Source organism: Salvelinus fontinalis, chromosome 1, assembly GCF_029448725.1.
Source record: "Salvelinus fontinalis isolate EN_2023a chromosome 1, ASM2944872v1, whole genome shotgun sequence".
Lineage (NCBI taxonomy): Eukaryota > Metazoa > Chordata > Actinopteri > Salmoniformes > Salmonidae > Salvelinus > Salvelinus fontinalis.
The window spans coordinates 56822361-56849923 of NC_074665.1; the positions used below are offsets into that span (position 1 = coordinate 56822361).

Here is a 27563-nt window from a genome sequence, read left to right on the forward strand (position 1 = left end):
TGGTGTGCCTTGTTAAAAGTTCATTTGTGGAATTTCTTTCCTTCTTAATGAGTTGAGCCAATCAGTTCTGTTGTGACAAGGTAGGGGTGGTATACAGAAGATAGCCCTATTTGGTAAAAGACCAAGTCCATATTATGTCAAGAACAGCTGAAATAAGCAAAGAGAAACGATAGCCCATCATTACTTTAAGAAGGTCAGTCAATGCAGACATTTTCTTCAAGTGCAGTCACAAAAACCATCAAGCGCTATGATGTAACTGGCTCTCATGAGGATCGCCACAGGAAAGGACGATCCAGAGTTACCTCTGCTGCAGAGGATAAGTTCATTAGAGTTACCAGCCTCAGAAATTGCAGCCCAAATAAATGCTTCACAGAGTTTGCATTTACAGACACATAACATCAACTGTTCAGAGGAGAATGCGTGAATCAGGCCTTCATGGTCGAATTGCTACAAAGAAACCACTACTAAAGGACACCAATAATAAGACGAGACTTGCTTGGGCCAAGAAACACGAACAATGGATATTAGACCAGTGGAAATCTGTTCTTTGGTCTGATGAGTCCAAATTTGAGAATTTTTTTTCAAACCGGCGTGTCTTTGTGAGACGCAGAGTAGGTGAACGGATGTCTCCACGTGTGTGATTCCCACCTGGAAGCATGGAAAAGGAGGTGTGATGGTGTGGGGGTGCTTTGCTGGTGACAAGGTCTGTGATTTATTTAGAATTTAAGGCACAGTTAACCAGCATGGTTAACACAGCATTCTGTAGCAATACGTAATCTCATTTGGTTTGAGCTTAGTGGGACTCTCATTTGTTGTTCAACAGGACAATGACCCAACAAACCTCCACGCTGTGTAAGGGCTATTTGACCAAGAAGGAGAGTGACAGAGTGATGCATCAGATGACCTGGCCTCCACAATTGCCCAACATCAACCCAATTGAGATAGTTTGGGATGAGTTGAACTGCAGAGTGAAGGAAAAACAGGCAACAAGTGCTCAGCATGTGTGGGAACTCCTTCAAGTCTGTTAGAAAAGCATTCCAGGTGAAGGCCAAGAGTGTGCATAGCTGTCATCAAGGCAAAGGGTGGCTACTTTGAAGAATCTCAAATCTCAAATATATTTTATGGTTATTACATGATTCCATGTGTTATTTCACAGTTTTAATGTCTTCAGTATTATTCTACAATGTAGAAACTTGTAAAAATATAGAAAAACCCTTGAAAGAAAATATAGAAAAACCCTTGTCCAAACTTTTGACTGGTACTGTATATATACAGTTGAAGTCGGAAGTTTACATACACTTAGGTTGGAGTCATTAAAATTCGTTTTTCAACCACTCCACAAATTTCTTGTTAACAAACTATAGTTTTGGCAAGTCGGTTAGGACATCTACTTTGTACATGACACAAGTAATCTTTCCCCCAAAATTTTACAGACAAATTATTTCACATATAATTCACTGTATCACAATTCAAGTGGGTCAGAAGTGTACATACACTAAGTTGACTATGCCTTTAAACAGCTTGGAAAATTCCAGAAAATGATGTTATGGCTTTAGAAGCTTCTGATAGGCTAATTGACATAATTTGAGTCAATTGGAGATATACATGTGGATGTTTTTCAAGGCCTACCTTCAAACTCAGTGCCTCTTTGCTTAACATCATGGGAAAATCAAAAGAAATCAGCCAAGACCTCAGAAAAGAAATTCTGACTTCCACAAGTCTGGTTCATCCTTGGGAGCAATTTCCAAATGCCTGAAGGTACCACGTTCATCAGTATAAACAATAGTACGCAAGTACAAAAATCATGGGACCACACAGCCATCATAGCGCTCAGGAAGGAAATGCGTTCTGTCTCCTAGAGATGGATGTACTTTGGTGCGAAAAGTGCAAATCAATCCCAGAACAACAGCAAAGGACCTTGTGAAGATGCTGGAGGAAACAGGTAGAAAAGTATCTACACTGCTCAAAAAAATAAAGGGAACACTTAAACAACACAATGTAACTCCAAGTCAATCACACTTCTGTGAAATCAAACTGTCCACTTAGGAAGCAACACTGATTGACAATAAATTTCACATGCTGTTGTGCAAATGGAATAGACAAAAGGTGGAAATTATAGGCAATTAGCAAGACACCCCCAAAAAAGGAGTGATTCTGCAGGTGGTGACCACAGACCACTTCTCAGTTCCTATGCTTCCTGGCTGATGTTTTGGTCACTTTTGAATGCTGGCGGTGCTCTCACTCTAGTGGTAGCATGAGACGGAGTCTACAACCCACACAAGTGGCTCAGGTAGTGGAGTTCATCCAGGATGGCACATCAATGCGAGCTGTGGCAAAAAGGTTTGCTGTGTCTGTCAGCGTAGTGTCCAGAGCATGGAGGCGGTACCAGGAGACAGGCCAGTACATCAGGAGACGTGGAGGAGGCCGTAGGAGGGCAACAACCCAGCAGCAGGAGCGCTACCTCCGCCTTTGTGCAAGGAGGAGCACTGCCAGAGCCCTGCAAAATGACCTCCAGCAGGCCACAAATGTGCATGTGTCTGCTCAAACGGTCAGAAACAGACTCCATGAGGGTGGTATGAGGGCCCGACGTCCACAGGTGGGGGTTGTGCTTACAGCCCAACACCGTGCAGGACGTTTGGCATTTGCCAGAGAACACCAAGATTGGCAAATTCGCTGGCACCCACTGGCGCCCTGTGCTCTTCACAGATGAAAGCAGGTTCACACTGAGCACATGTGACAGACGTGACAGACTCTGGAGACGCCGTGGAGAACATTCTGCTGCCTGCATCATCCTCCAGCATAACCGGTTTGGCGATGGGTCAGTCATGGTGTGGGGTGGCATTTCCTTGTGGGGCCGCACAGCCCTCCATGTGCTCGCCAGAGGTAGCCTGACTGCCATTAGGTTTCCCGAGATGAGATCCTCAGACCCCTTGTGAGACCATATGCTGACACATGCACATTTGTGGCCTGCTGGAGGTCATTTTGCAGGGCGCTGGCAGTGCACCTCCATGCACAAAGGCGGAGGTAGCGGTCCTGCTGCTGGGTTGTTGCCCTCCTACGGCCTACCCCCCGTCTCCTGATGTACTGGCCTGTCTCCTGGTAGCGCCTCCATGCTCTGGACACTACGCTGACAGACACAGCAAACCTTTTTGCCACAGCTCGCATTGATGTGCCATCCTGGATGAACTCCACTACCTGAGCCACTTGTGTGGGTTGTAGACTCCGTCTCATGCTACCACTAGAGTGAGAGCACCGCCAGCATTCAAAAGTGACCAAAACATCAGCCAGGAAGCATAGGAACTGAGAAGTGGTCTGTGGTCACCACCTGCAGAATCACTCCTTTTTTGGGGGTGTCTTGCTAATTGCCTATAATTTCCACCTTTTGTCTATTCCATTTGCACAACAGCATGTGAAATTTATTGTCAATCAGTGTTGCTTCCTAAGTGGACAGTTTGATTTCACAGAAGTGTGATTGACTTGGAGTTACATTGTGTTGTTTAAGTGTTCCCTTTATTTTTTTGAGCAGTGTATATCCACAGTAAAACGAGTCCTATATCGACATAACCTGAAAGGCCGCTCAGCAAGGAAGAAGCTACTGCTCCATAACCCCCATAAAAAAGCTAGACTACGGTTTGAAAATGCACATGGGGACAAAGATCGTACTTTTGGAGAAATGTCCTCTGGTCTGATGAAACAAAAATAAAACTGTTTGGCCATAATGACCATCATTGTGTTTGGAAGAAAAAGGGGGAGGCTTGCAAGCCGAAGAACACCATCCCAACCGTGAAGCACGGGGGTGGCAGCATCATGTTGTGGGGGTGCTTTGCTGCTACTTCACAAAATAAAGTGCTTCATGAGGAAGGAAAAGAATGTGGATATATTGAAGCAACATCTCAAGATATCAGTCAGGAAGTTAAAGCTTCGTCACAAATGGGTCTTCCAAATGGTCATTGAACCCAAGCATATTTCCAAAGTTGTGGCAAAATGGCTTAAGGACAACAAAGTCAAGGTATTGGAGTGGCCATCACAAAGCCCTAACCTCAATCCTATAGAAAATGTGTGGGCAGAACTGAAAATGTGTGTGCGAGCAAGGAGGCCTACAAACCTGACTCAGTTACACCAGCTCTATCAGGAAGAATTTGCCAAAATTCACCCAGCTTATTGTGGGAAGCTTGTGGAAATACAAATACTAATTGAGTGTATGTAAACTTCTGACCCACTCGGAATGTGATGAAAGAAATAAAAGCTGAAATAAATCACTCTCTCCACTACTTTTCTGACATTTCACATTCTTAAAATAAAGTGGTGATCCTAACTGACCGAATACAGGGAATTTTTACTAGGATTAAATGTCAGGAATTGTGAAAAACTGAGTTTAAATGTATTTGGCTAAGGTATATGTAAACTTCTGACTTCAACTGTATATATATTTTTTACAATTAAAAACACCATGGAGATGACAGACTATTTGGTTTATTTTGTCTAAGAAGAAGCATTAAATAAATGCATATACATAATTGCTCTCTTCATAACTTCATAGACCATCCCTCTGTTCATTCTTCCATACAGTATGCACATTGTTTTTTTTCATTATATTTTTTCTCTATTGAGTCTCATCCCTCTGATGAAGAAGTCTCTGCAGTCTGGATTTCAAGACACCAGGGTGGTTTTACTGTAGATCCAGACAGGACTTTAGGGCTTATACAGTCTCATTGGCAGGGCTGAGTTGAGTCTGTGTGGGGTTCTCTAGGGCTCAGTAACTGGGTCTCAATAGGTCCATTAGGGCTCAAACCCCTCACTCCTCCGCCATTGAGTGTCAGGAAGCACACAGTCTCTCTGGGCAGTGAAGGGGAAAAGCCGCCGCTTTCTTCCTGCTTCCTGTTGGCCAGAGTCAGAGCCCTGAGATGCTCCTGGGCCTCCTCCAGGATAAGGGCCATCTCATCCTGCTGCTGGCCCCCCGTAGAGGAGGAGCAGGAGGTGGAGGTGTGGTGCAGCGTGATGAGGGAGCATCCTCCTCCTACTTCTATACCGGGCGTGGCGCTGCAGGTGGCTGAGCCTGTGGTGGCCGTTTGCAAACAGGAGACCTCATCCTGGTTGCCCTGGACCGAGGGGATGATGGGGATGGAGCAGGTCTGAAATGGAGGAGGTGAGGAGAGGCTGGGATGTCTGGGGTACCTGAGGTTCCTGGTAGAAGTGGAGATATCATGGTCCTGGCCCTGGTCCAGAAGACTGCAGCGCACCTCCACCCTGCTCTCCCATGACCGCTCAATCAACATGGGGGGTTGCATATTTAGAAAGGCATCCTGTCGCGGGTCGCTCCCAGCCCTCACAATCTGGTACCTGAAGGAGGGAAGAGCGGCAACAGACAGACAGACAGAGAGAAGGATATTACAATTGCTGTCAATTCCCACGTGTACTCATTTCCCTTCAAGAAAAGGTCATTGCTTTGAGTTTCATTTTAACTCAAGCCTTTAAAGCAACTGCCCAAACAAAACAAGGATACTCAGGCAGACAAAATTCACCTTGCCATCTCAGAGGCATGAAGAGCACACAAAGGAAAAGATGAGCTTGACATTTCTCTTTCATGTCTTTATCTAGCCAAACTCTCACAAAGTATGAGCTGGATTATTAGTTGGGAGAGGTAAGAGGGAGTTCAGACACTACATTATTAATTTGACACATGAAATGGGGACACTTTAAGAAATGGAGCAACCATGAATATTTAAATCAGCAACAATGTGTTTGACACATCTGAGTATCTAGGATTATTAACAAAGTCATCAACGTTCAATAATATCCCATTAATATCGACATTTGTTCATGACTTCACAAAACACTTTCAAAGTGATTGTGTTGTGAATATCTAATATAGATTTTTTTTGCTCTCTTCTTTTTCTCTTTGTGACGTGGCATGAGCTACCTCACAATAGAGCAACACATCCTCTCTGTAATATCAGTCTCAATCTGTAACGGCAGTCTATTTCTTCCTCCTCCGCGGACGAGGAGAGGCGAGAAGGATCGGAGGACCAATGTGCAGAGTGGTAAGTTTCCATGATTTTAATATCCACGAAAACAAGACACAATACAAAATAACAAAAGTACTAACCGTAACAGTCCCGTGTGGCACAAACACTGACACAGGAAACAAACACCCACAAACCAAACGTGAAACCCAGGCTGCCTAAGTATGATTCTCAATCAGGGACAACGATTGACAGCTGTCTCTGATTGAGAATCATACCAGGCCGAACACAAAACCCCAACATAGAAAAACACACATAGACAACGCACCCCAACTCACGCCCTGACCATACTAAATAAATACAAAACAAGGGAAATAATGTCAGTAACGTGACACAACCGAGGAACAGTCTATGGCTCTCAGCTCATTATCTTTGTATAAACTCTTAGAAAAAAAAGGTTCCATATAGAACCAAAAAGGGTTCTATCACTTGCTTCAAATCTGAAAACCTTAAAAGTTCTATATAGAACTCTTTTATGGGCTTCTTTGGTAAGAACCCTAGGGGTGCTTCTTCACTGAACATAAAATGGTTGAATATAGAAGCCTGTGTGGTGCAATTGATAAATTATGGCTACTAACAAATATAAATATTTCTATGAATATAATATATTAAACTATTAAATAATGGACAAAATAATGCCAGCATAGTTTTCAGATTGTATTGTCATTATATGCAAACATAGTTAGGAAATATGCACTGGTGGCCAGGGAGGAATCTTTGTTTGAATGCTGGGCCTTTATAGAAATAAACATGAGTTAATCTACCAAAACAAATACAAAAAAGCTATGCAGACATGTAATTATTATCAAATCAAATGTTATTTTTCACATGCGCCGAATACAGTGAAATGCTCACTTACAAGCCCTTAACCAACAATGCAGTTTTAAGAAAAACAAGTGTTAAGTAAAAAATAGATAAGTAAAAAAACAAAAATAAAAGTAACAAATAATTAAAGAGCAGCAGTAAAATAACAACAACGAGGCTATATACAGGGGGTACCGGTACAGAGTCATTGTGTGGCGGAACCGGTTAGTCGAGGTAATTGAGGTAATATGTACATGTAGGGACTATGCATAGATAATAAACAGAGAGTAGTAGCAGCAGTGTAAAAGGGGGGCGATGCAAATACTCTCCGTAGCCATTTGATTAGGTGTTCAGGAATCTTATGGCTTGGGTGTAGAAGCTGTTAACCTGTTGAGGATGGGGGCGCTGTTGAGACTATTTATGCTAATTGGGTAATTTTTGAAACGGCTTCCCACAAAATCCTTGATCGTACAATATGCATATTATTATTATTATTGGATAGAAAACAGTCTATAGTTTCTATAGGAGTTGAAATTTTGTCACTAAGTGGAACAGAGCCCATTCTACAGCAATTTCCCTGACATGGAGTCAGATTTCAGAAATGTTGGCCACTGTTCTGAAGTCAGTTAAAAGGGCACTGTTATTGCTATGACTATACGGACACTTCTTACGTCTTCCCCTGGATGCCTTTACGTGATGACGATTCCAATGGGGTCGATTGCGCGTTCACAGGCCCTATAAATTAAAAAACCCTGTAGCTAGCAAGTCTTTTCTTGGTGCGTAACGCGCGTGGAGGACACCGAGCCGCCCCTGTTCCAAGCGTTAGTTTAGCCTGTTATATTTCTCCGGTCATCTTTTCACTCGTTATAGGAGTTAAAAACATCATAAGGTAGTTAATTTAAAGCGTTTTATAGCAATTTATATCCGTTTAGTGCGATTTTGGGACATTTATTTTTGAAACGATGTGAATAGCTGGGCACGCTTTTCAGTTCATCCCGAACGCAGTTGGCATTTCCACATGGCAAGAGGACAGCTTTCCACCAAAAGACGATTACTCCCAAGAAAGGATCCTTTGCCCAAGATACTGATGGAAGAACAGCTCAAAGTAGGACATTTTTATTATGATAAATCGTGTTTCTGTCGAAACATTTTAGTGGCTTAGGACGCCATGTTTTTTGACGTAGCTTCGCTTGGCGCAAACTGTATTGAAAAGTAAGGATAAATTAAAAAATGTAATTCCGCAATTGTATTAAGAATTAAATTGTCTATCAATCCCTGTCCACCCTATATTTTTTAGTCACGTTTATGAGTATTTATGTATAAGAGTAGATCACTGTCTAAGTGGCGCAAGGACATTTTCTGACCAGCTGAGCTACATTTCACATTGTCTAACCATGATTTTGGTGGCTAAATATAAACGTTTTCGATCAAACTCTATATGGATTGTGTAATATGATGTTACAGGAGTGTCATCTGAAGAATTCTGAGAAGGTTAGTGAAAAAATTTATATATTTTTGGCGATGTTGACGTTATCGCTCACTTTGGCTAGAATCAATGCTGGGCTGCTATGTGCTATGTGCTATGCTAATGTAACGATTTATTGTGTTTTCGCTGTAAGACACTTAGAAAATCTGAAATATTGTCTGTATTCACAGGATCTGTGTCTTTCGATTCGTGTATGCTGTGTATTTTTACGAAATGTTTGATGATTAGTAAGTAGGTAAACACGTTGCTCTAAGTAGTTTTTCTATTCCATTTGTGACGGTGGGTGCAATTGTAACCTATGCCATCTACCTGAAATATGCACTTTTTTCTAACAAAACCTATCCCATACCATAAATATGTTATCAGACTGTCATCTGATGAGTTTTTTTGTTGGTTAGGGGCTATAAATATCTTAGTTTAGCCGAATTGGTGATGGCTACTGGTGTTGGTGGACAAATAAAAGATGGTGGATTATGCTAATGTGTTTTTAGGTAATAGATGTACATCTTTACATATTGTGTCTTCCCTGTAAAACATTTTAAAAATCGTACATGTTGACTGGATTCACAAGATCTGTGTCTTTCATTAGCTGTATTGGACTTTAATGTGTGAAAGTTAAATATTAAAAAAAAAAAATCGCGGCACTGGTTTTTCAGTGGGGGGGGGGGGGGGGGGTGCCGCTAGCGGCACGCTGATCCTAGACAGGTTAAGAAGTCGGTTGGACCTAGACTTAGCGCTCTGGTACCGCTTGCCGTGCGGTAGTAGAGAGAACAGTCTATGACTAGGGTGGCTGGAGTCTTTGACAATGTTTAGGGCCTTCCTCTGACACCGCCTGGTATAGAGGTCCTGGATGGCAGGCAGCTTGGCCCCAGTAATGTACTGGGCTGTACGCACTACCCCCTGTAGTGCCTTGCGGTCGGATGCCGAGCAGTTGCCATACCAGGCAGTAATGTAACCAGTCATGATTTTACATTTTTACATTTTAGTCATTTAGCAGACGCTCTTATCCAGAGCGACTTACAGTAGAGTGCATACATTGTATTACATTTTTTTACATTTCATTACATTTTACATACTGAGACAAGGATATCCCTACCGGCCAAACCCTCCCTAACCCGGACGACGCTATGCCAATTGTGCGTCGCCCCACGGACCTCCCGGTTGCGGCCGGCTGCGACAGAGCCTGGGCGCGAACCCAGAGACTCTGGTGGCGCAGCTAGCACTGCGATGCAGTGCCCTAGACCACTGCGCCACCCGGGAGGCACGGGAGGCATGATGCTCTCGATGGTGCAGCTGTATAACCTTTTGAGGATTCGAGGACCCATGCCAAATCTTTTCAGTCTCCTGTTGGGGAATAGGCTTTGTCGTGCCCTCTTCATGACTGTTTTGGTGTGTTTGGAACATGATAGTTTGTTGGTGATGTTGACACCAAGGAACTTGAAGCTCTCAACCTGCTCGACTACAGCCCCATCGATGAGAATGGGGGTGTGCTTGGTCCTCCTTTTCCTGTAGTCCACAATCATCTCCTTTGTCTTGATCACGTTGAGGGAGAGGTTGAGGAAGAGGTTATGATGTACAAGAACAACTTACAAGCAGTTGTTGTCAGAGATCCCCAGTTGGGTTATTGCCAAACTGAGCTAATATAGATAGTGTTTTAAAAGTAACGTAATGATTAAATTGGCTATTGAATCACCAATATTCGGTATTACAAATAATGTATTATAAATCATTTTGATAGCTACATACTGTTTCAGTCAGCCCACTTAACATCACGTGCATTCCACAGAGGTCAGCAACAAAAGTCTTCTAATTGCTTCATGAAAAATAGTCCCCTCATCTGACTCAATGAAATACAGAAATAAAGTGACAATTAGCTAATTTTGTCAGGCTGTAGTCTATAGCTTTATTTGCCATATTCAATCAGAAAAATGCACATTTAATTGTAAGCGTCAGCTACCTAGAAAGCTAGCTTGTAAAGTGGTTAAATATTAAATTTCACTCCATACACACACACAGACAATGTTAAGCAGTGGACTTTGAAAAATAAAAAAGACAGGTTTCAATGTAGAAAAGTATTTTAATTTTATCTCATGAAATCGATTATTTGTTCATCTAATTACAGTGCTCTATTGTAATTATTCATTCTGTAAGATGTATTTAAGGCAGGGATGCCTTCAATACTATACACAGTAGACTTCTGTGGCAGCTGGTGGGAAGAGCTATAGAAGGACAGGCTCATTGTAATGTCAAGAATGGAATAAATGGAAAGGTATAAAACACATCAAACATATGGAAACCACATGTTTGACCCTGTTCCAATTATCCCATTCCAGCCATTACAATGAGCCCATCCTCCTATGATGCTTTTTCCCCTCTCCTGGTCTCCATCTGGCCCACCAGAGGTTGGTTCCCTGGCAAAGGAACTGTAGGAACGGATTTCCTGTAAAATTGATATATTGAATGATTACATCAACTACTTTGAAAAAGTGAATTGAAATTAATATCCCTTTTCCATGAAGTAGAATTAATTTAATGTCACTCATTCTATTGCACTGTATTCTAACTAAGCCCAATTTACCAGTTCATAAGTGTAGGTTTCACAATGCACTAGCTAGTTGAAAAAGACAGACACCGTGATGGCTGCTTGTCTCTGTATTTGGGAAAGTTATGATGGTGCTCGAATCCATCAATTCTCTCTTTATGCATTGGCCATCCATATGTTATGGTTGGAGAAATGTGTTCATATTGTCGCTGTAGACAGCTCTGTAGCAGAATTTGTAGTTTTTTTTACTTTTAAGACAGTGGAATTTGCACCCCAAACATTTGTGAATAATCACCAGCATTGGAAATAAATTAATATGCCAACGAACATTACTGAACTAACCTTTTCTGAAACTTCAGTGTCCCTTGGCCTTGGGTAGCAGCAGCAGATCGTTTAACCTTTTTTATTTTTGCCAAATAGATTTATTCAGTCTAAATGATTAATGTTAGCATGATTGCATTAACCTAGCTAGTTAATGTTAGCTAGCTTGCTACAGTATCTAGCCAGAGATGCTTGGAAAGGACGAAATAGGAATCCCAGTGGCAAATAAATGGAGAAAAGTATAACACTCCACCTAGCTGAATGTCGACCAATTGCATTCACAGTGTCATGCTGCGTCACACGGTTGCTAAGCTAATCATCACGCAATCCTTTCTAAAAGTCAGTGTTTGAGTCGAAAAACCTCCCTATTTTCCTCAAAAGTACGAAATATCCTGATTAAAAGCTATATTGCAGAAAACAAATTAATCATCTCACATCTCGGGAAAAGACTTGTAATGTTGTACTTGTTCACGTAATTCGAATCCCTTTCTAGTGAACGCATGAGATCCAATACCAGTAAGCATTATTGATTAGAAACATTATTGAAAAATGGAAACCAAGCTATTTCGCTAACGTAAACTCACTCACTTTGTACATGCCTTGGTCCGTACAATTGACCTTATTTTAGCGCCCCAAAAACGTAATACTTCCAGATCAACTGTAATGTCAATACCATTGTAAAGCACAATTTCTCCCCTTCCCAACAGAATCCATTACATGACCCCCACGCTGCCCGTTTCTGCATGATTCAAGAAGGCAATAAGCCCCGTCGGGTCTTTTTAAAAATTGCAAGTGGGGAAGCGAAACTAATGCGTGATAGTGAGAAGGAGAGATGTTGTGTGGGAAAATTGCTTTTTTTCACTCGATCTGTCCAACCTTGTCGCCTCTAAAATGTAAATAAAACACTATAAAGAGTTTATATAATGTGTCATTACATACCTATTTGAAGGTTTGTGTCGAATTTGAATCGGGTTTTTAGGGCGGTGCTAAAGTGATCTTAGAAGTAAACAGCGGCTTTGAGAATGATGATCGCATGCAATGATGACGCAAAAAAATGACTAGGTATCCCCCATTACCCCCGTCACTGTTCATTTCTTGTTTTTAAAGGATGAGAGAAGTGCTACACCTGGTGGAGAGAGATTGTAAGACAGAAATAGTTGCTTTATGCGTGCTGTACGTTACGTCATGACACTTCACGGTGTAACGGAGGGTCAGTGTTTTCAACTTTTCTCCAATACTATAGAGCCATTACCATTTCGATCAACGCTTGAATAGAAACCTAGTTCACATCCCCGATTTTGAAGTCAACACAGTTGCTACAGTCCCATTAGTTTTCTTTGTAGCCTCGTTTGAATGTTGCGGTTGCGCACATTTGTACGGAATGGGGTGAATTTACATTAGATATAGTACCTACCAAAGTTGTCCGCTGCTGTCGGGAGACACCGACTCGACACCGAAAAGTAAGGAACGCAAGATTTAGGATCCCTGTGTCAACACATGCTACCAGCTAGTCAGCTAGCTAGTTGCAATGGAGCACGCTTTGCTTGGAATAGCTAACGGACATTTCCAGCGCAGTAGAAGCTGTATTTATTACGCTCTTCTCCGGGACAATATTGACAATCCGGAGTTCCAATGCGGCAATTGTTTGCTACCGGAGGACTACAGGAATGAGGTGGCTATGCATAGCAAGCAAACCTGAATTCTGCGCTAACTTATGGGAACTTTCAAATTGGAACTTTCTCGTTCTCAACTCCTATGGAGGGATGTTGCTCGGGCCTAATGGATGTTTCCCCCCTTGTCATCTGTTCCTATCCGAATGGCCTGTGCTACCTGGAACTAGCCTGACAAGGAAATCATCTCCATCTGCTTCTCTTCCTCCATCCTGTAGTGAAGTAGCCGGAGAACAGCAAGAAGAGTGTTCAAATCAGCCCTGGTCCCATGTCACAAGTTGTGGAAACCGAAGGCAGCAACATGCTGCTAAGTGGATGGGGGTGACTGCAAGAGGTTTTGGAGGAGATTGACAAAAGAAATAGCTTCGCTGCACTGGTGCCTAATCTACCTGCTCCATCATCGCTGGGACTGCTTGTGACTTGCGATGACGGCGCTAACTCCAACTACGCTGACTCCAGCAGCAACTTCGTCGTTGAGTTTGGTTCCTTTCCCTCTCTCTGGATCTGACAGGGCACTGCCTGCTGTGGGAGGGTCTGAACCTATCACCGGGAGCAGCGGGCGTACGCTATCCTGCTTCTTGTGGGCCAGTGAAAGGCTCAACGAATTGTGTGAGGGGTGGGAATGGGCGGATTTCTCAATTCCCTTCACCGGCCGTTGTATAGGGCAGTTCAATTGTGAGAAATGTCTCAGCCCCTGGAGCAAAAACTTTGTGCTATCCAGGAGCACGAGTACAGGACATCAATAAGCTGCCCCCAAACATTTTAAGCCAGAATCAGGAAATTGAGTATATCATAGTTCATGTGGGATTCAAATACATTATGAAGGGCAGCTCAGAACAGCTGAAGATGGATTTTAAAGAGCTGATTGGGTTACTACTTGACATCAACAAACGTCCCATAATATCTGGCCCTCTGTCCTCCCTAAATCGTGGCATTGAACGGTTCAGCAGAAATAAATCCCTCCATAACTGGCTACGAGACTATTGCAGCTCTATGGGTGTAACATTTATTGACAATTTTGATACCTTCTGGAAACAAAGATCTTATTATGAGGATGGGATCCACCCAAATCATTTGGGATCCTGGATCCTTTCACAGCATTATAAGGCTGCGGTGAAACAATGAGCTTGGACACACCTACTCATTCAAGGGTTTTTCTTTATTTTTACTATTTTCTAAATTGTAGAATAATGGTGAAGACATCAAAACTATGAAATAACACATATGGAATCATGTAGTAAACAACATTGTGTTAAACAAATCAAGATATATTAAATATTTTAGATTCTTCAAGGTAGACACCCTTTGCCTTGAGGTGAAGTATAAAATATATTTTAATTTGTTTAACACTTTTGTGTGTTATTTCATAGTTTTATGTCTTCACTATTATTCTACAACGTAAAATAGTACAAAACTAACACAAACCCTTCAATGAGTAGGTTTGGCAAAACTTTTGACGGGTACTGTAAAAAACGATAGTAAAAAGCTTTGGAGCACCTTAAATTAAATTTGGGGCAAAAAAGCAAGCTCAGCTCCATCATTCATTGAATCAGATGGCTCCTTCATCACAAAACCCACTGATATTGCCAACTACTTTTATGATTTTGTCATTGGCAAGATTAGCAAACTTAGGCAAGACATGTCAGCAACAAACGCTGACACTACACTCCAAGTATATCCGACCAAATGTGAGTGTGGAAAAGGTGAACAAATTAATATTGTCTATTAACAATGACATACTATACGTTTTCCCAGCAGCAGACAATGATCGATAATGTCAAAAGCAGCACTGAAGTCTAACAAAACAGTCCCCACAATATTTTTTATCATCAATTTCTCTCAGCCAATCATCAGTCATTTGTGTAAGTGCCGTGCTTGTTGAATGTCCTTCCCTAAAAGAGTGCTGAAAGTCTGTTGTCAATTTGTTTAATCTAAAATAGCATTGTATCTGGACAAACACCATTTTTTTCAAAAGTTTACTAAGGGTTGATAACAGGCTGATTGGTAAGCTATTTGATACAGTAAAGGAGACTTTACTATTCTTAGGTAGGGGAATGACTTTTGCTTCCCTCCAGGCATGAGGGGACACACTTTCTAAACTCAGCAAAAAAAATGTACGTCCCTTTTTTCAGGACCCTGTCTTTCAAAGATAATTCATTAAAATCCAAATAACTTCACAGATCTTCGTTGTAAAGGTTAAACACTGTTGCCCATGCTTCAGTGAATGTTTCCCATGCTTCCCATGTTCAATGAACCATAAAGAATTAATGAACATGCACCTGTGGAACGGTTGTTAAGACACTAACAGCTTACAGACAGTAGGCAATTAATGTCACAGTTATGAAAACTTAGGACACTAAAGAGGCCTTTCTACTGACTCTGAAAAACAGCATCATCGGACTGAGACTGTTGTCATTGCAGGCAATCTCAATGCTGTGCGTTACAGGGAAGACATTCCCCATTCCCCCCAGAAATGTCTGGGAACTTGCGGGTGCCTTGGTGGAAGAGTGGGGTAACATCTCACAGCAAGAACTTGCAAATCTGGTGCAGTCAAAGAGGAGGAGATGAACTACAGTAATGCAGCTGGTGGCCACACCAGATACTGACTGTTACTTTTGATTTTGACCCCCCCCCCCCCCCCCTTTGTTCAGGGACACATTAATCCATTTCTGTTAGTCACATGTCTGTGGAACTTGTTCAGTTTATGTCTCAGTTGTTGAATCTTGTTCTGTTCATACAAATATTTACACATGTTAAGTTTGCTGAAAATAAAGTTGACAGTAGGAGGACGTTTCTTTTTTTGCAACTCACATGTGAAAAGATTAACAAAGAGCTGCAGTTTGTTTCAGAATGGGTGGCAAGGAATACGTTAGTCATAAATATTTCAAAAACTAAAAGCATTGTATTTGGGACAAATCATTCACTAAACCCTACATCTCAACTAAATATTGTAAGGAATAATGTGGAAATTGAGCAAGTTGAGGAGACTAAACTGTTTGGAGTAACCCTGGATTGTAAAACTGTCATGGTCAAAACATATTGATACAATACTATCTAAAATGGGGAGAAGTCTTTCCATAATAAAGCGCTACTCTTCCTTCTTAACAGCACTATCAACAAGACAGGTCCTACAGGCCCTATTTTTGTCGCACCTGGACATCTTTTCAGTCGTGTGGTCAGTTGCCACAAAGAGGAACTTAGGAAAATTGCAATTTTCTCAGAACAGGGCAGCACGGCTGGCCCTTAGATGTACACAGAGAGCTAACATTAATAATATTCATGTAAATCTCTCCTGGCTCAAAATGGAGGAGAGATTGACTTCATCACTACTTGTATTTGTGAGAAGAATTGACATGTTGTATTCACCGAGCTGTCTGTTTGAACTACAGTACTGGCACACAGCTCAGACACCCATGCATACCCCACAAGACATGCCACCAGAGGTCTCTTCACAGTCCCCAAATCCAGAACAGACTATGGGAGGTGCACAGTACTACATAGAGCCATGACTACATGGAACTCTATTCCACATCAAGTAATTAATGCTAGCAGTAAAATTTGATTTAAAAAACAGATAGAAATACACTTTATGGAACAGAAGGGACTGTGAAGCAACACAAACAGGCACAGACACATGCTTACAAACACGTGACAGCATACGCACTATACACACACGTATACATGTGAGTACAAATACCCATACCAACATACTGTTTACTACATACTTAATGAGTATATACTATATACTATTATGTCATTTTTATTTTCTTCTTTTTTAAATCAATTTTACCCCCTTTTCTCCCCAATTTTCGTGGTATCCAATTGCTAGTAATTACTATCTTGTCTCATCGCTACAACTCCCGTACGGGCTCGGGAGAGACGAAGGTCGAAAGCCATGCGTCCTCCGAAACACAACCCAACCAAGCCGCACTGCTTCTTAACACAGCGCGCCTCCAACCTGGAAGCCAGCCGCACCAATGTGTCGGAGGAAACACCGTGCCCCTGGCTCCCTTGGTTAGCGCGCACTGCGCCCGGCCCGCCACAGGAGTCGCTGGTGCGCGATGAGACAAGGATATCCCTACCGGCCAAACCCTCCCTAACCCGGACGACGCTAGGCCAATTGTGCGTCGCCCCACGGACCTCCCGGTCGCGGCCGGCTGCGACAGAGCCTGGGCGCGAACCCAGATTCTCTGGTGGCACAGCTAGCACTGCGATGCAGTGCCCTAGACCACTGCGCCACCCGGGAGGCCCCTGTTATGTCATTTTAGTATACTGTAAACTAGCGTTATCATTTCAGTTGAGCATACTAGCGCTTCGCCTGTCTACCGGAAGTTGATGCTGTTGCTATGCAACCTTTTGCTAGCTAGTTAGCCTAACACATGACTAGTTAGACATTTTACGATTTTGGGCCAAAGCGTGCTCTGGGCGTTAGTAAATCCAGAGCGTTGTCAGATTGTCCGTTTGTAAATTCAGAGTGTTTTGCTCTCGGAGTATTCAGAGTGCACACTAGATGCTCTGGCCGAGGAGTAGAGTTGATCCGATCATTCAACGGCAGTCAAGCACCCAAGCTAACTGGCTAATGTTGGCTCGATACATCCAGACACAAATGAGAGAACACCTCACTCTGACCATTTTACTCGCCCTAGCAGAGCTGGTTAGGCTGTTTTTATGTTATCCTGAGTGTTGGTGACTGTAACTGTGCTGCTGGCAACAATTTATTTACACTTTATTTTGCCAACGTTTACTGACACCGGCCACCTGCCATATTCAGCGGGTGTTGAGCGTTAGTAAATTCCTCAGTTATTCTGCGCTCTGGCACACTCAGACGAGAGTGCTCTGAAATTAGAGTAGATAGCCAGAATTAACAATGTCCATTGAAACATACAACGACTTTACCACTTTTCTAAGAATTCTGTGAATAATCAAGTCAAAAAACATTGGGTAGGTAGTTAGATAGCAGATAGGTAATATCTGCCTGGCAAGTTCGATGAATTAGTAACCAACAAACGTTAGGTAACTAGCTAACATACCGGTACATACTGCTGTAAGGATAGCGTAGCTAACAAATTGTCAGCCAACGTAACAAAACGTATTTGAAAAGTCATGACTTTATTAAATTGCTCAGCATTTTCTTAACATTTGTCATAATTAGTTAAAGCAATGAATTTGTGTCAGCTCTCGTCAGACTTCGGCTGGATATCTTCCGCCATTTTCTTCAAATCTGAAAACGTTGTGAAGCCACGCCCATTTTCTGAAGAATTGCATTATGGCCCCTGAAAAAATACGGAAATAGTGTACACTGCTTGTATACTACGTATTTGGGCCAATTTAGTACGACATCCGGGAACTTTTGGCATATCTATACTATGACCAATAAGCATACTATATACACAAATCACGTCACAAATAGTACGGTTAGTGTGGTTATTATGAGTACTAGAACACAGCTATGGATTTTGTGTTGTAGATATGTGGTAGTAGAGTAGGGGCCTGAGGGAACACACTTAATGAGTTATGAAATCTGTTGTGAATGTATTGTAATGTTTTTAAAATTGTAAAACTGCCTTAATTTTGCTGGACCCCAAGAAGAGTAGCTGCTGCCTTGGCTAATGGGGATCCATAATAAATACAAATGCTCATGTTGGGTTTTTGAGCTAGCGCCCACTTGACTCCCATTCACTCCTTGTCCCAGAATCACCCAGAATGCACCACACGGCCCATTGATGACAAATGGGCAATGTACACATTGGGCGTTAGTAAGATTCCAATTTAGTTTCCCATCTCCTCAAAATACTGTATATCTGAACTAGCAAGACCAAGCTAATGCTACCACTAGTAGTTTGGTTTACTAGCAATAGAATGGATTATTTTAGATAGTTTTAGAGGACAACTGTTTTTACCTACACATACCTTGCTTCCTATTAAAATGTGTGTTTGCTTTCTCATGAGGCAGCAAACCAGGCAGGCAGGAGAGGATGGTTCCCGTTAGATTACACAGATATAAAGTCAGATTCCACAGACTGGAGAGGAGGGTGAGCAAAGAAAGAAACCAAGTGCAGAGTGCAGAGTCAAACAACCAACAAGGTGCTGGGGCAACCAAACATAGTTGTTGAGAGTCGTGGTTGATGAGTCTCTGTAAGCTGTAGCTAGGATACCACTGTGACTGACAAGTGAATCCACCTGTCGCAGAGAGCGTGAGGGTTATTGCTTGAAATCCCAGGTAGAGGGTTGTTTTCACTAGACAAAACAGAGGCAAAATGGCTGGAATTGGGATAGGTACTAAGTTAACTTGTCCAATAAGAAAGACCTGCTTTATTTTCCATTGAAAAACGTTTTTCTATGACGTGAACCAAGGATTTTGTCTGGTAAACGCGTTCAGTGCTTCTCCGTTGAAAGTGGTGTGGAAAAGTACTGAGGCAAATGTTGTCTCGCCACATTGTTTTCCTGTGGCTCTGGACGTGACTGTCTTAGCTGTTGTTGGCTAAAATCCACATTACACTCTGGGGTAGGGCTAGAACCCTAAAGGTTCCTTGCATTCACTAAGTTAATATACAGTATACAACCTTTGTTTTAGTAAAGGGTCTAAATAACCTAAAGGTTATATATAGAATCCCAAATAACCCTTTTTTCTAAGAGTGTAATAATTCATAATCCCTGACAAAGGTTAGCTGCTTTTGTCGCATCAATATGTAACTTTGAGTCAATCTCCTGTAATAGCCTTCAGAAATGTAAGAGTGCTCAAAGCTGATGATTCTCTTTTTTACTGGGGTTTTGGAATGAGCCCCGAAAAAGCCATATTTAGACAGCCATATTGGGCCATGATCTCTGATGACAGGGATGTGGAAAATTCAATCAGCCAGAAAACATCCATGCACCCAACAGAGTGTGAATATACAGTGAGCTCCAAAAGTATTTGAACAGTGACACATGTTTGTTGTTTTGGCTCTTATTTATAATAAAAGTTACTCCAAAATGACATAATACATTATTTACCATTAATTTCTACTGGGCACAAAATCTAAATCTAAAACACAATCATAACAAACTTTATGTAATCATTGTGTGCTAGGAATATGGGACCAAATACTACACTTTTGACTACTTTATTACACATATAAGTACATTTGTCCTGATACTTTTGGTCCCCTAAAATGCAGGGACTGTGTACAAAAAGTGGTGTAATTTCTAAACGGTTCACCCACCCGATATGGATGAAAATACCTTCAAATGAAATCTGACGGTCTGAAACGTAACATTATAGTCAGTGTATAACTTCAAATCCAAAGTCCTGGAGTTCAGAGCCAAAACAACAGTAAAAGTGTCAATGTCCCAATACCTTTGGAGCTCAGTGTATGACTAGTGTGTAGGCTACAGAAATAAATATTGCTCTACGAAGTTGCTCTGTTCATAGATTTCAGGTTAGATTATAGAGGTGAGTTGTGTGTGCTGTACACATGTATAACCCACCACCTGTATTTGGGCCTATGTAGCAAATTTGAAATGGTGTTTTTTACATTGGATAAAAGTAGAAACTCAGAGTTAGAAAATGGTATGTCATACACGGCAGTTGAGGAACATACAGTTGAGGAACAATGGGAAAGTAATTCTGCTTTGAAAGTTGATAAACTTGTAAACTCATTTTTGAGAAAATGGTAATTGAATATTTTGGTACACCCACCGGAGAGCTTTTCGTTGTCTACACCCATTCAGCATCATTCACACCCTATTACGCCTTAACCCCACCAATCTCTTTAAGAAATCACAAGTGAGGCCATGTGCAAAACATAATGTCATAAACAACCAAATAGTTCAAGTCTAAAAGTGTTGAAATTAGTAGCAAAAAGTAGTAGTAAAAATACACTTTATCTAGTCCTTGGCCTATATCCTAATATGACTTGGGCGCAGGTAATGTTGTTCTTCACATTATCGTCTCTGGTAAAGACACAAAATATCAAATAAAATCAACGTTTTTTGTCACATGCACAGGATACAGAAGATGTAAACGGTACAGTGAAATGGTTACTGCATAGTGGAGTCTTTTATTTACACATGTAGCTAGCTACCTTAACAATGAACCATAATCCCAACTCTAATGACGTGTTCAAAACACCTGGGAACTCTGCAATCTCTGACTTCATTGCATTCAAAACAACTGGGAATTCAGAAAAAAACAAGCTCCTACTGGGAAATATCAAGTTGAATGGTCATCCAACTTGGAATTCCAACTAGGGAACCTTTCTAGAGCTCCAACTTTCCAACCTGAAGATCACTGACGTCATGATTTGACATCGTATTTTTCAGAGTTCTCAATTGTTTTGAACACGGCAATACTAGCATGCACCATGCATGAAAATTAAGGTCGCTAAAGCTAACCAAATAGGTTCAATGTCAGCTAGCTAACATTAGACTATAATTACGCAAATGGTTTTCTGAGATCCAAATAATATTACTACACAGATCATACAAGTAACATTATCTAGCGAGCCAGCTAGCTAACATTAGCTAGCTAGCCAACAGTACTTGCTGACAAAAATGTGAAACTTAGAATATCTGAAAATGTAGCTAGACTCTTACCCATATACAGTACATGGATGACATGATTGACCTTAGTTTGAAGAAGTAATCCGGAGACAGGTATTTTATACAACAGCCTTATGTTCTCTTTTCGACTCTTTCCATATTTGGCAATCATCTCTCTGCTCCCACCGGGCAATCCACTGATTTCAAATCTCCGTTAACTTCTTCTGTGACAACAACACCGTTGATCGCCGTTGCTTCCCCATCACTGTCATCAGAAGACTCTACAATGTCTGGTTCAATTAAAATGTTTTTACCTAAATGATGGATTTCCTCATCGTCTGATTCATTTTCAGAATCAAAGAGAGTCAGCAAGGAACAATCGTCCTCCAGAAAGTGGTCCATCACAACCTTTTCCTTTGTCGGTAGCATTATTAACTCCAGGGCAGCAATGTTGAGAGCAGTAGCAACACTTTTTCAGTTCTTCATGATATCTTTCAGAAGAAGCTGCGGTAGAAAGAATTATCCACACATACTGACCAGCTCATGTTATAGAAAGAATCACGCTACATGGCAGACCAATCCGAACGCATCTCTCGGCATATCCAGCCCATCCATTATCTCAGCCCATCATGATGACATACAAGTGTGTTACTAAGGCATATGAAAGTCCACATGTTCCAATAGGCATTTCTGCCCAACAAAAACACCTTTTCATAAAAAATACATTAAAATGCCTCTCCTGTGAAGTAGTAACGTGTGACATACACCTAGCTTCCTGGGTCAGATATACAGTACAGTATGGTTTAAGGTATATAACATTTTTTTTATAGTATATTTTATATTTGGAATATTAGGATTCCACTTTGTATTATGATCTATAAATCCACATAGATCATAATACAGAGATATCTATATGGGTTTTATGGCTATTTAGATAATACTGTAGTGTTTAATTATGGTTTATGAATGCAAATTACAAAGAGCTTGGGATAGTAGAGCCTGGGATAGTAGTGATGATTTTCCAAATTGAACTGATGAATGAACAAGCTATTGCAGCTGTCAGACAGGAGCGTTCCAGAAAATTCTGGGACCGAGACTATTGGCCGGTTCAATCAGGAATAATTTCCTGAGTAAATTAATCCCTAAATAATTAGAAGACCATTAAAGATAGACAGAATAGTGTATTAGAATGCTATTGACCAGTGATGTGTAGGCCCCTGGAGGGTGAGGGACTTACGACCCAGTCTGACGGGGGCAGAACAGCCAAGGTTGATCATCAACGCTTCCTTATACTGTATAAGTCACCTTGTCAGAGGAATCAATTACAGTGATAATGACCTTGTAGAAAGGAGCCAAGTTACAGCTAAGGCAGGTACTTTGATATCTGATTTATGCTGAAGTATCTCTACACTCGGTCTGCAACACTTTCACTGCAATGACAGACAGGTATTTGCATATTTCAACTTTGCCTCTGTGAATTCTTCACCTGGGGGATTCAGAGAAAGCCCTGAGAAACCTGACAGGTTTATCTAAAAATACTAGTAACAATAGAACACAAGTGGAGTTCTGTGTCCGTGTAAGTCATTTTGGAGAGATAACGGCAGGTTTTCTGACAGGCATGGAAGAAGAGGGATAGCACTTCTTACTGGGTTGTTTGACTATTGTATGCAAAACATGCAGTTTCTACATTCCTCCTCTCGCTCCCTTTTTCTCTCTCTCTCTCCCTCTTCTCTCACACTGTCATTGTGCTCTCACATGTCTCCCTTTACCGCAGAGTCTCCATGGCAACTCAAGCTTGCACTTCAATGGGGATTCTCTCTGCGCTCGTTGTCTGTAATCTAGAAATAGGTCAGTCTTTCCACCTAATCATGTGCTTCTGCCTTCGTGCCAGCTGGAGCCCATGTCTAGCACCTGGTATGTCAGCAGAGTTAGGCAGTTCCCCTGTAATTGCTTATTCTACAAGCACTTGACAGTGGTCTGGTTACCAAGTTGTAGAGCACAAGACATACTTACAATATCAACCAATTAGTTGACTGGAACAGTCCCTGTAACACGTGACCAACCTTATCCACATTTATAAAGCATTGCCCTCTATTTAGAAGTTCCTGCTCAGATGGACCACCCCCAGAGCCTGTCTGTTTTAGTGAGTCATGCCTGGTGTCAAGGTCTCGCTGTTCAGCTGCCCACTGATTCCCTCCCCTCTGTAAGGCACTGACAAACTAAGAGAGAAGAATGGCAGCGCATGACTGTCATTAAAAAGACAATCCACAGCCGACAGGCCAAACACTCCCTATGAGCTAATGACATTTTACTGCAGATCATAACATAACCTTATTTGTATCGTTGCTCAGCACATTGAAAAACAAAGAGAAGGAGCAAAAAACGTGTGTGCAGAGGGTCCCCTCCTTTATTCAGTTCTTAAAACAAGCTGCCTCTGAAATTTCTCCTCTTGAAATTAAATCTAAAGCTTTGTCGGCACCGAGGCAACAGTGTTCCACATTCTGGGGCTTTTTTTAGAATGACTCGGCGAGGAGAGAAAGAGAAATAGAGAAAGAGACAGAGAGAGAGAGAGTGAGAGACAATATGGGAGGAAGAGAGAGAGAGGGTGACTTGAAAAGGAGAGAATTAAATGGAGAGGGAAGGGACTTGAGGAGGAGAGAGCTAGAAAAGAACCAGGAGGGAGAGAGGGAGCGCGAGAGAGGCAGCCAGAGGGAGAGAAAGAGTGACAAAAAGAGAGAGATAGAGCGAGAGAGGCAGACAGAGGGAGAGAAAGAGTGACAAAGAGAGAGATAGAGCGAGAGAGGCAGACAGAGGGAGAGAAAGAGTGACAAAAGAGAGATAGAGCGAGAGAGGCAGACAGAGGGAGAGAAAGAGTGACAAAAAGAGAGAGATAGAGCGAGAGAGGCAGACAGAGGGAGAGAAAGAGTGACAAAAAGAGAGAGATAGAGCGATAGAGGCAGACAGAGGGAGAGAAAGAGTGACAAAAGAGAGATAGAGCGCGAGAGAGGCAGACAGAGGGAGAGAAAGAGTGACAAAAAGAGAGAGATAGAGCGAGAGAGGCAGACAGAGGGAGAGAAAGAGTGACAAAAAGAGAAAGATAGAGCGAGAGAGGCAGACAGAGGGAGAGAAAGTGACAAAAAGAGAGAGATAGAGCGAGAGAGGCAGACAGAGGGAGAGAAAGAGTGACAAAAAGAGAGAGATAGAGCGAGAGAGGCAGACAGAGGGAGAGAAAGAGTGACAAAAAGAGAGAGATAGAGCGAGAGAGCAAGTGAAGGAGAGAAAGCAGCCATCGCCCTGTGTAATTTGGAGAAAGGGACTCTTGTTTAAAGAGTACAGGTGGATCCATAAATCAGAGATGAAAGCTGTCGGTGGTTCGATGACGGAGGCAAACAGAAGGGCCGCACAGCCTGGGATAAGAGCCTGGGATAGGTTGGGCTCATTATGCACCATTCCTCCTCTCCAAAACAGCCACAGCAGTGCTTTCTCTCTGCTACAAAATAATGACTCCGACACCACTGCAGCGAACGGAAACAATCTGAATGTACAAGTATCTAAACTCTTGGAGTCTGTGGCTGTGTGTAATCCATTTTGCTGTGATATGTTGCTCTGTCAAAAAAAAACGTTGTTTTATATGTATTGCTTGGCACACTTGTTGGTTGGCAAAATGTACAAACACATGAATTATGAGTTAAGTCATGGTTGCAGAAGTAGTATTCAAGGTGAAGGACATGATGTACACGTTTTCACTATTACTGCTAAATTGAATGACAATTGACATGTAGTCATTACTAAATGTATCTGATACACCAACAGTTTAACTTACCCTTTCAACAATTCAACCTCCCTCTCAGACGACTCCAATTCATGGAGGTGTTGGTAGGCGGTGCCAGAATGTTTGGATCCTCCAATTGGATTTCGTCTTCCTCTGGGTATGGGCGGTGTTTTACGAGGTACTGACCAATGGGTGGCTTTACTTATCTGGTCTGGACTGTGAGACAGGGAGCTGCTTCTAAAATCAAACACAGGGACAGGGATCAAAAGTGTTTTTTCTCACTAAAAGTATTCTGTATGATACATCACATTAACTGTTTCCTACCATGGTTATGTTACTATCTCTATTGTGAGCCATCACATGGCTGTGGATGAGAAGATTTATCACCAGGAGTTCCCTCGTCCAGAAAATGAACAACCGAAAATTCACATCAAAACTGCCACAAGGCAACACACAGCTAGAAGGCCCTCGCTATTCAGAGGAACAACATAAACTACTAAAGACAGACTATTGGACACGTGTGGCTGATTGCCACTCCATCTAGGGATAAAAGGAATCATGCCATTTCTCCAGTCAATTAAACTAAAGTTTCCCTTGTCACACAACTTTTGTGTCCCTCTGTTAATATTTCCTGTTTCCTGCTGCAGTGTGGGTTTCTGGGTTTCTGCTGTGTTTTGACATGATTGAGGTTCGGAGTGTGAAGTGATTGATTTATCATGTGCAGTGAGGACTTTGAAGACTTCTCTCTGTGTGCCAGATCATATCTTTATTGGTAGTTTATCTCTAGTGCAAATAAAATGCTTATAGACAATTAAAGCCCATGTCATTTGATTTCAGATAAGCCTTGCAACTAACCAGCTGCCAAAGGAGTGAGGGTAGAATAATGTGATGCACAAATAGTTCCTAGACACAAAATCCACTTAAGAGCTTGTCAAGTTTCAAGCAGTTTTGGAAACATATCTTCACTTCCATTTGCTGAAAACTGTATCCAAATCCCCCCTAAGCCGACACAATTGCAATCATACAAACTGAGATGATCCTTTAAAGTCCACTTATGGCAAGGTTAAGGACCGTAAGCAAACAAAATCCAGCCACTGAAAAAAAAGGGGAATCAAATTGTTGTCGGATCTTAAAACCTCTTGAAGCTAGGGGGCAGAATTTTTATGTTTGGAAAATAACGTTACCAATGTAAGCTGCCTATTTCTCAGGTCCAGATGCTAGAATATGCATATAATTGACAGAGTAGGATAAAAAAACACTCTAAAGTTTCCAAAACTGTCAAAATATTGTCTGTGAGTATAACATAACTGATTTTGCAGGTGAAAACCTGAGGAAATCCAACCCGGAATTGACTCTTATTTTGATTCCTTTTCCAATGGCTTCCTGAGGGTGTGAACAGTCTTTAGACATAGTTTCAAGCTTTTATTATGAAAAATGAGCGAGATTTATCAAAACGCGTCAATGGATAGACGGATGTCCTTCCATTAGTTCATGCGCGCGACACTGGTTGTTCAACATTTTCTTTCTCTCCAGTATTGAATAGTTTACAGTCCTGTTGAAATATTATCGATTATTGATGTTAAAAACAACCTGAGGATTGATTGTTAAAAACGTTTGACATGTCTCTACGAACTTTACGGATACTATTTGGAATTTTCGTCAAGCCTTGATGACCTGCCTAAGGCTGTGGAATACTGAACATAATGCGCCAAACAAATGGATTTTTTTTTATATAAAAATAATCTTTATCAAACAAAAGGAACATTTATTGTGTAATTGGGAGTCTCGTGAGTGCAAACATCTGAAGATCATCAACGGTAAGCGATTCATTTTATTGCTTTTCTGGCTTTCGTGACCAATCTACATTGCTGCTAGGTGTTCTTAATGTTTTGTCTAGTGATCGATAAACTCACACAAACGCTTGGATTGCTTTCGCTGTGAAGCATATTTTCAAAATCTGACACGACAGGTGGATTAACAACAAGCTAAGCTGTGTTTTGCTATATTGCACTTGTGATTTCATGAATATAAATATTTTTAGCATTTTTTCCCGCTAAAGGGATCCGTGCGTCAAGAAGTTAAAACGTAAAAAAGAGGCGGGTGTGGATTAAGCCAAACAGACATAAAAGGATTTGTTTATCTGTAATCCCAACAGACATGCATGGAAGGCAAGGCACACACACACACACACACACACGCACACGCACACGCACACACACACACACTGACAAGGAAAGGTAGATTTCTAGAGCCACCATAATGACCTTGTAATTATGCAGGCAGATTGGTGTGTTGGTGAAATTCTCAATGCGATATGAGTGAATGCGGTTTCCCTAGTCCTGAAGTCATGTGAAGTCAATAGCATTCCCTGGGTCCTGGCTCTCATGCAAGTCACTGAATACAAATGGAATACGAAACCAGAGGA

General features: G+C 41.6%; 1 protein-coding gene across 4 annotated transcripts in view; it reads right to left on the bottom strand.

The window, feature by feature from the left end:
* Nucleotides 1–4453: 4453 nt before the first annotated feature.
* LOC129858338 (pro-neuregulin-3, membrane-bound isoform-like) overlaps nt 4454–27563 on the bottom strand; it is a 541229-nt gene continuing 518119 nt past the window's right edge. For all 4 annotated transcript variants that reach the window (XM_055927510.1, XM_055927518.1, XM_055927500.1 and 1 more), the window contains 2 exons: nt 25190–25375; nt 4454–5340 (listed from right to left, as the gene is read on the bottom strand). In XM_055927510.1, the coding sequence (XP_055783485.1) occupies nt 4710–5340; nt 25190–25375 (817 nt within the window). In that variant the 3' untranslated portion in view covers nt 4454–4709. The remainder of the gene's footprint in view (nt 5341–25189; nt 25376–27563) is intronic.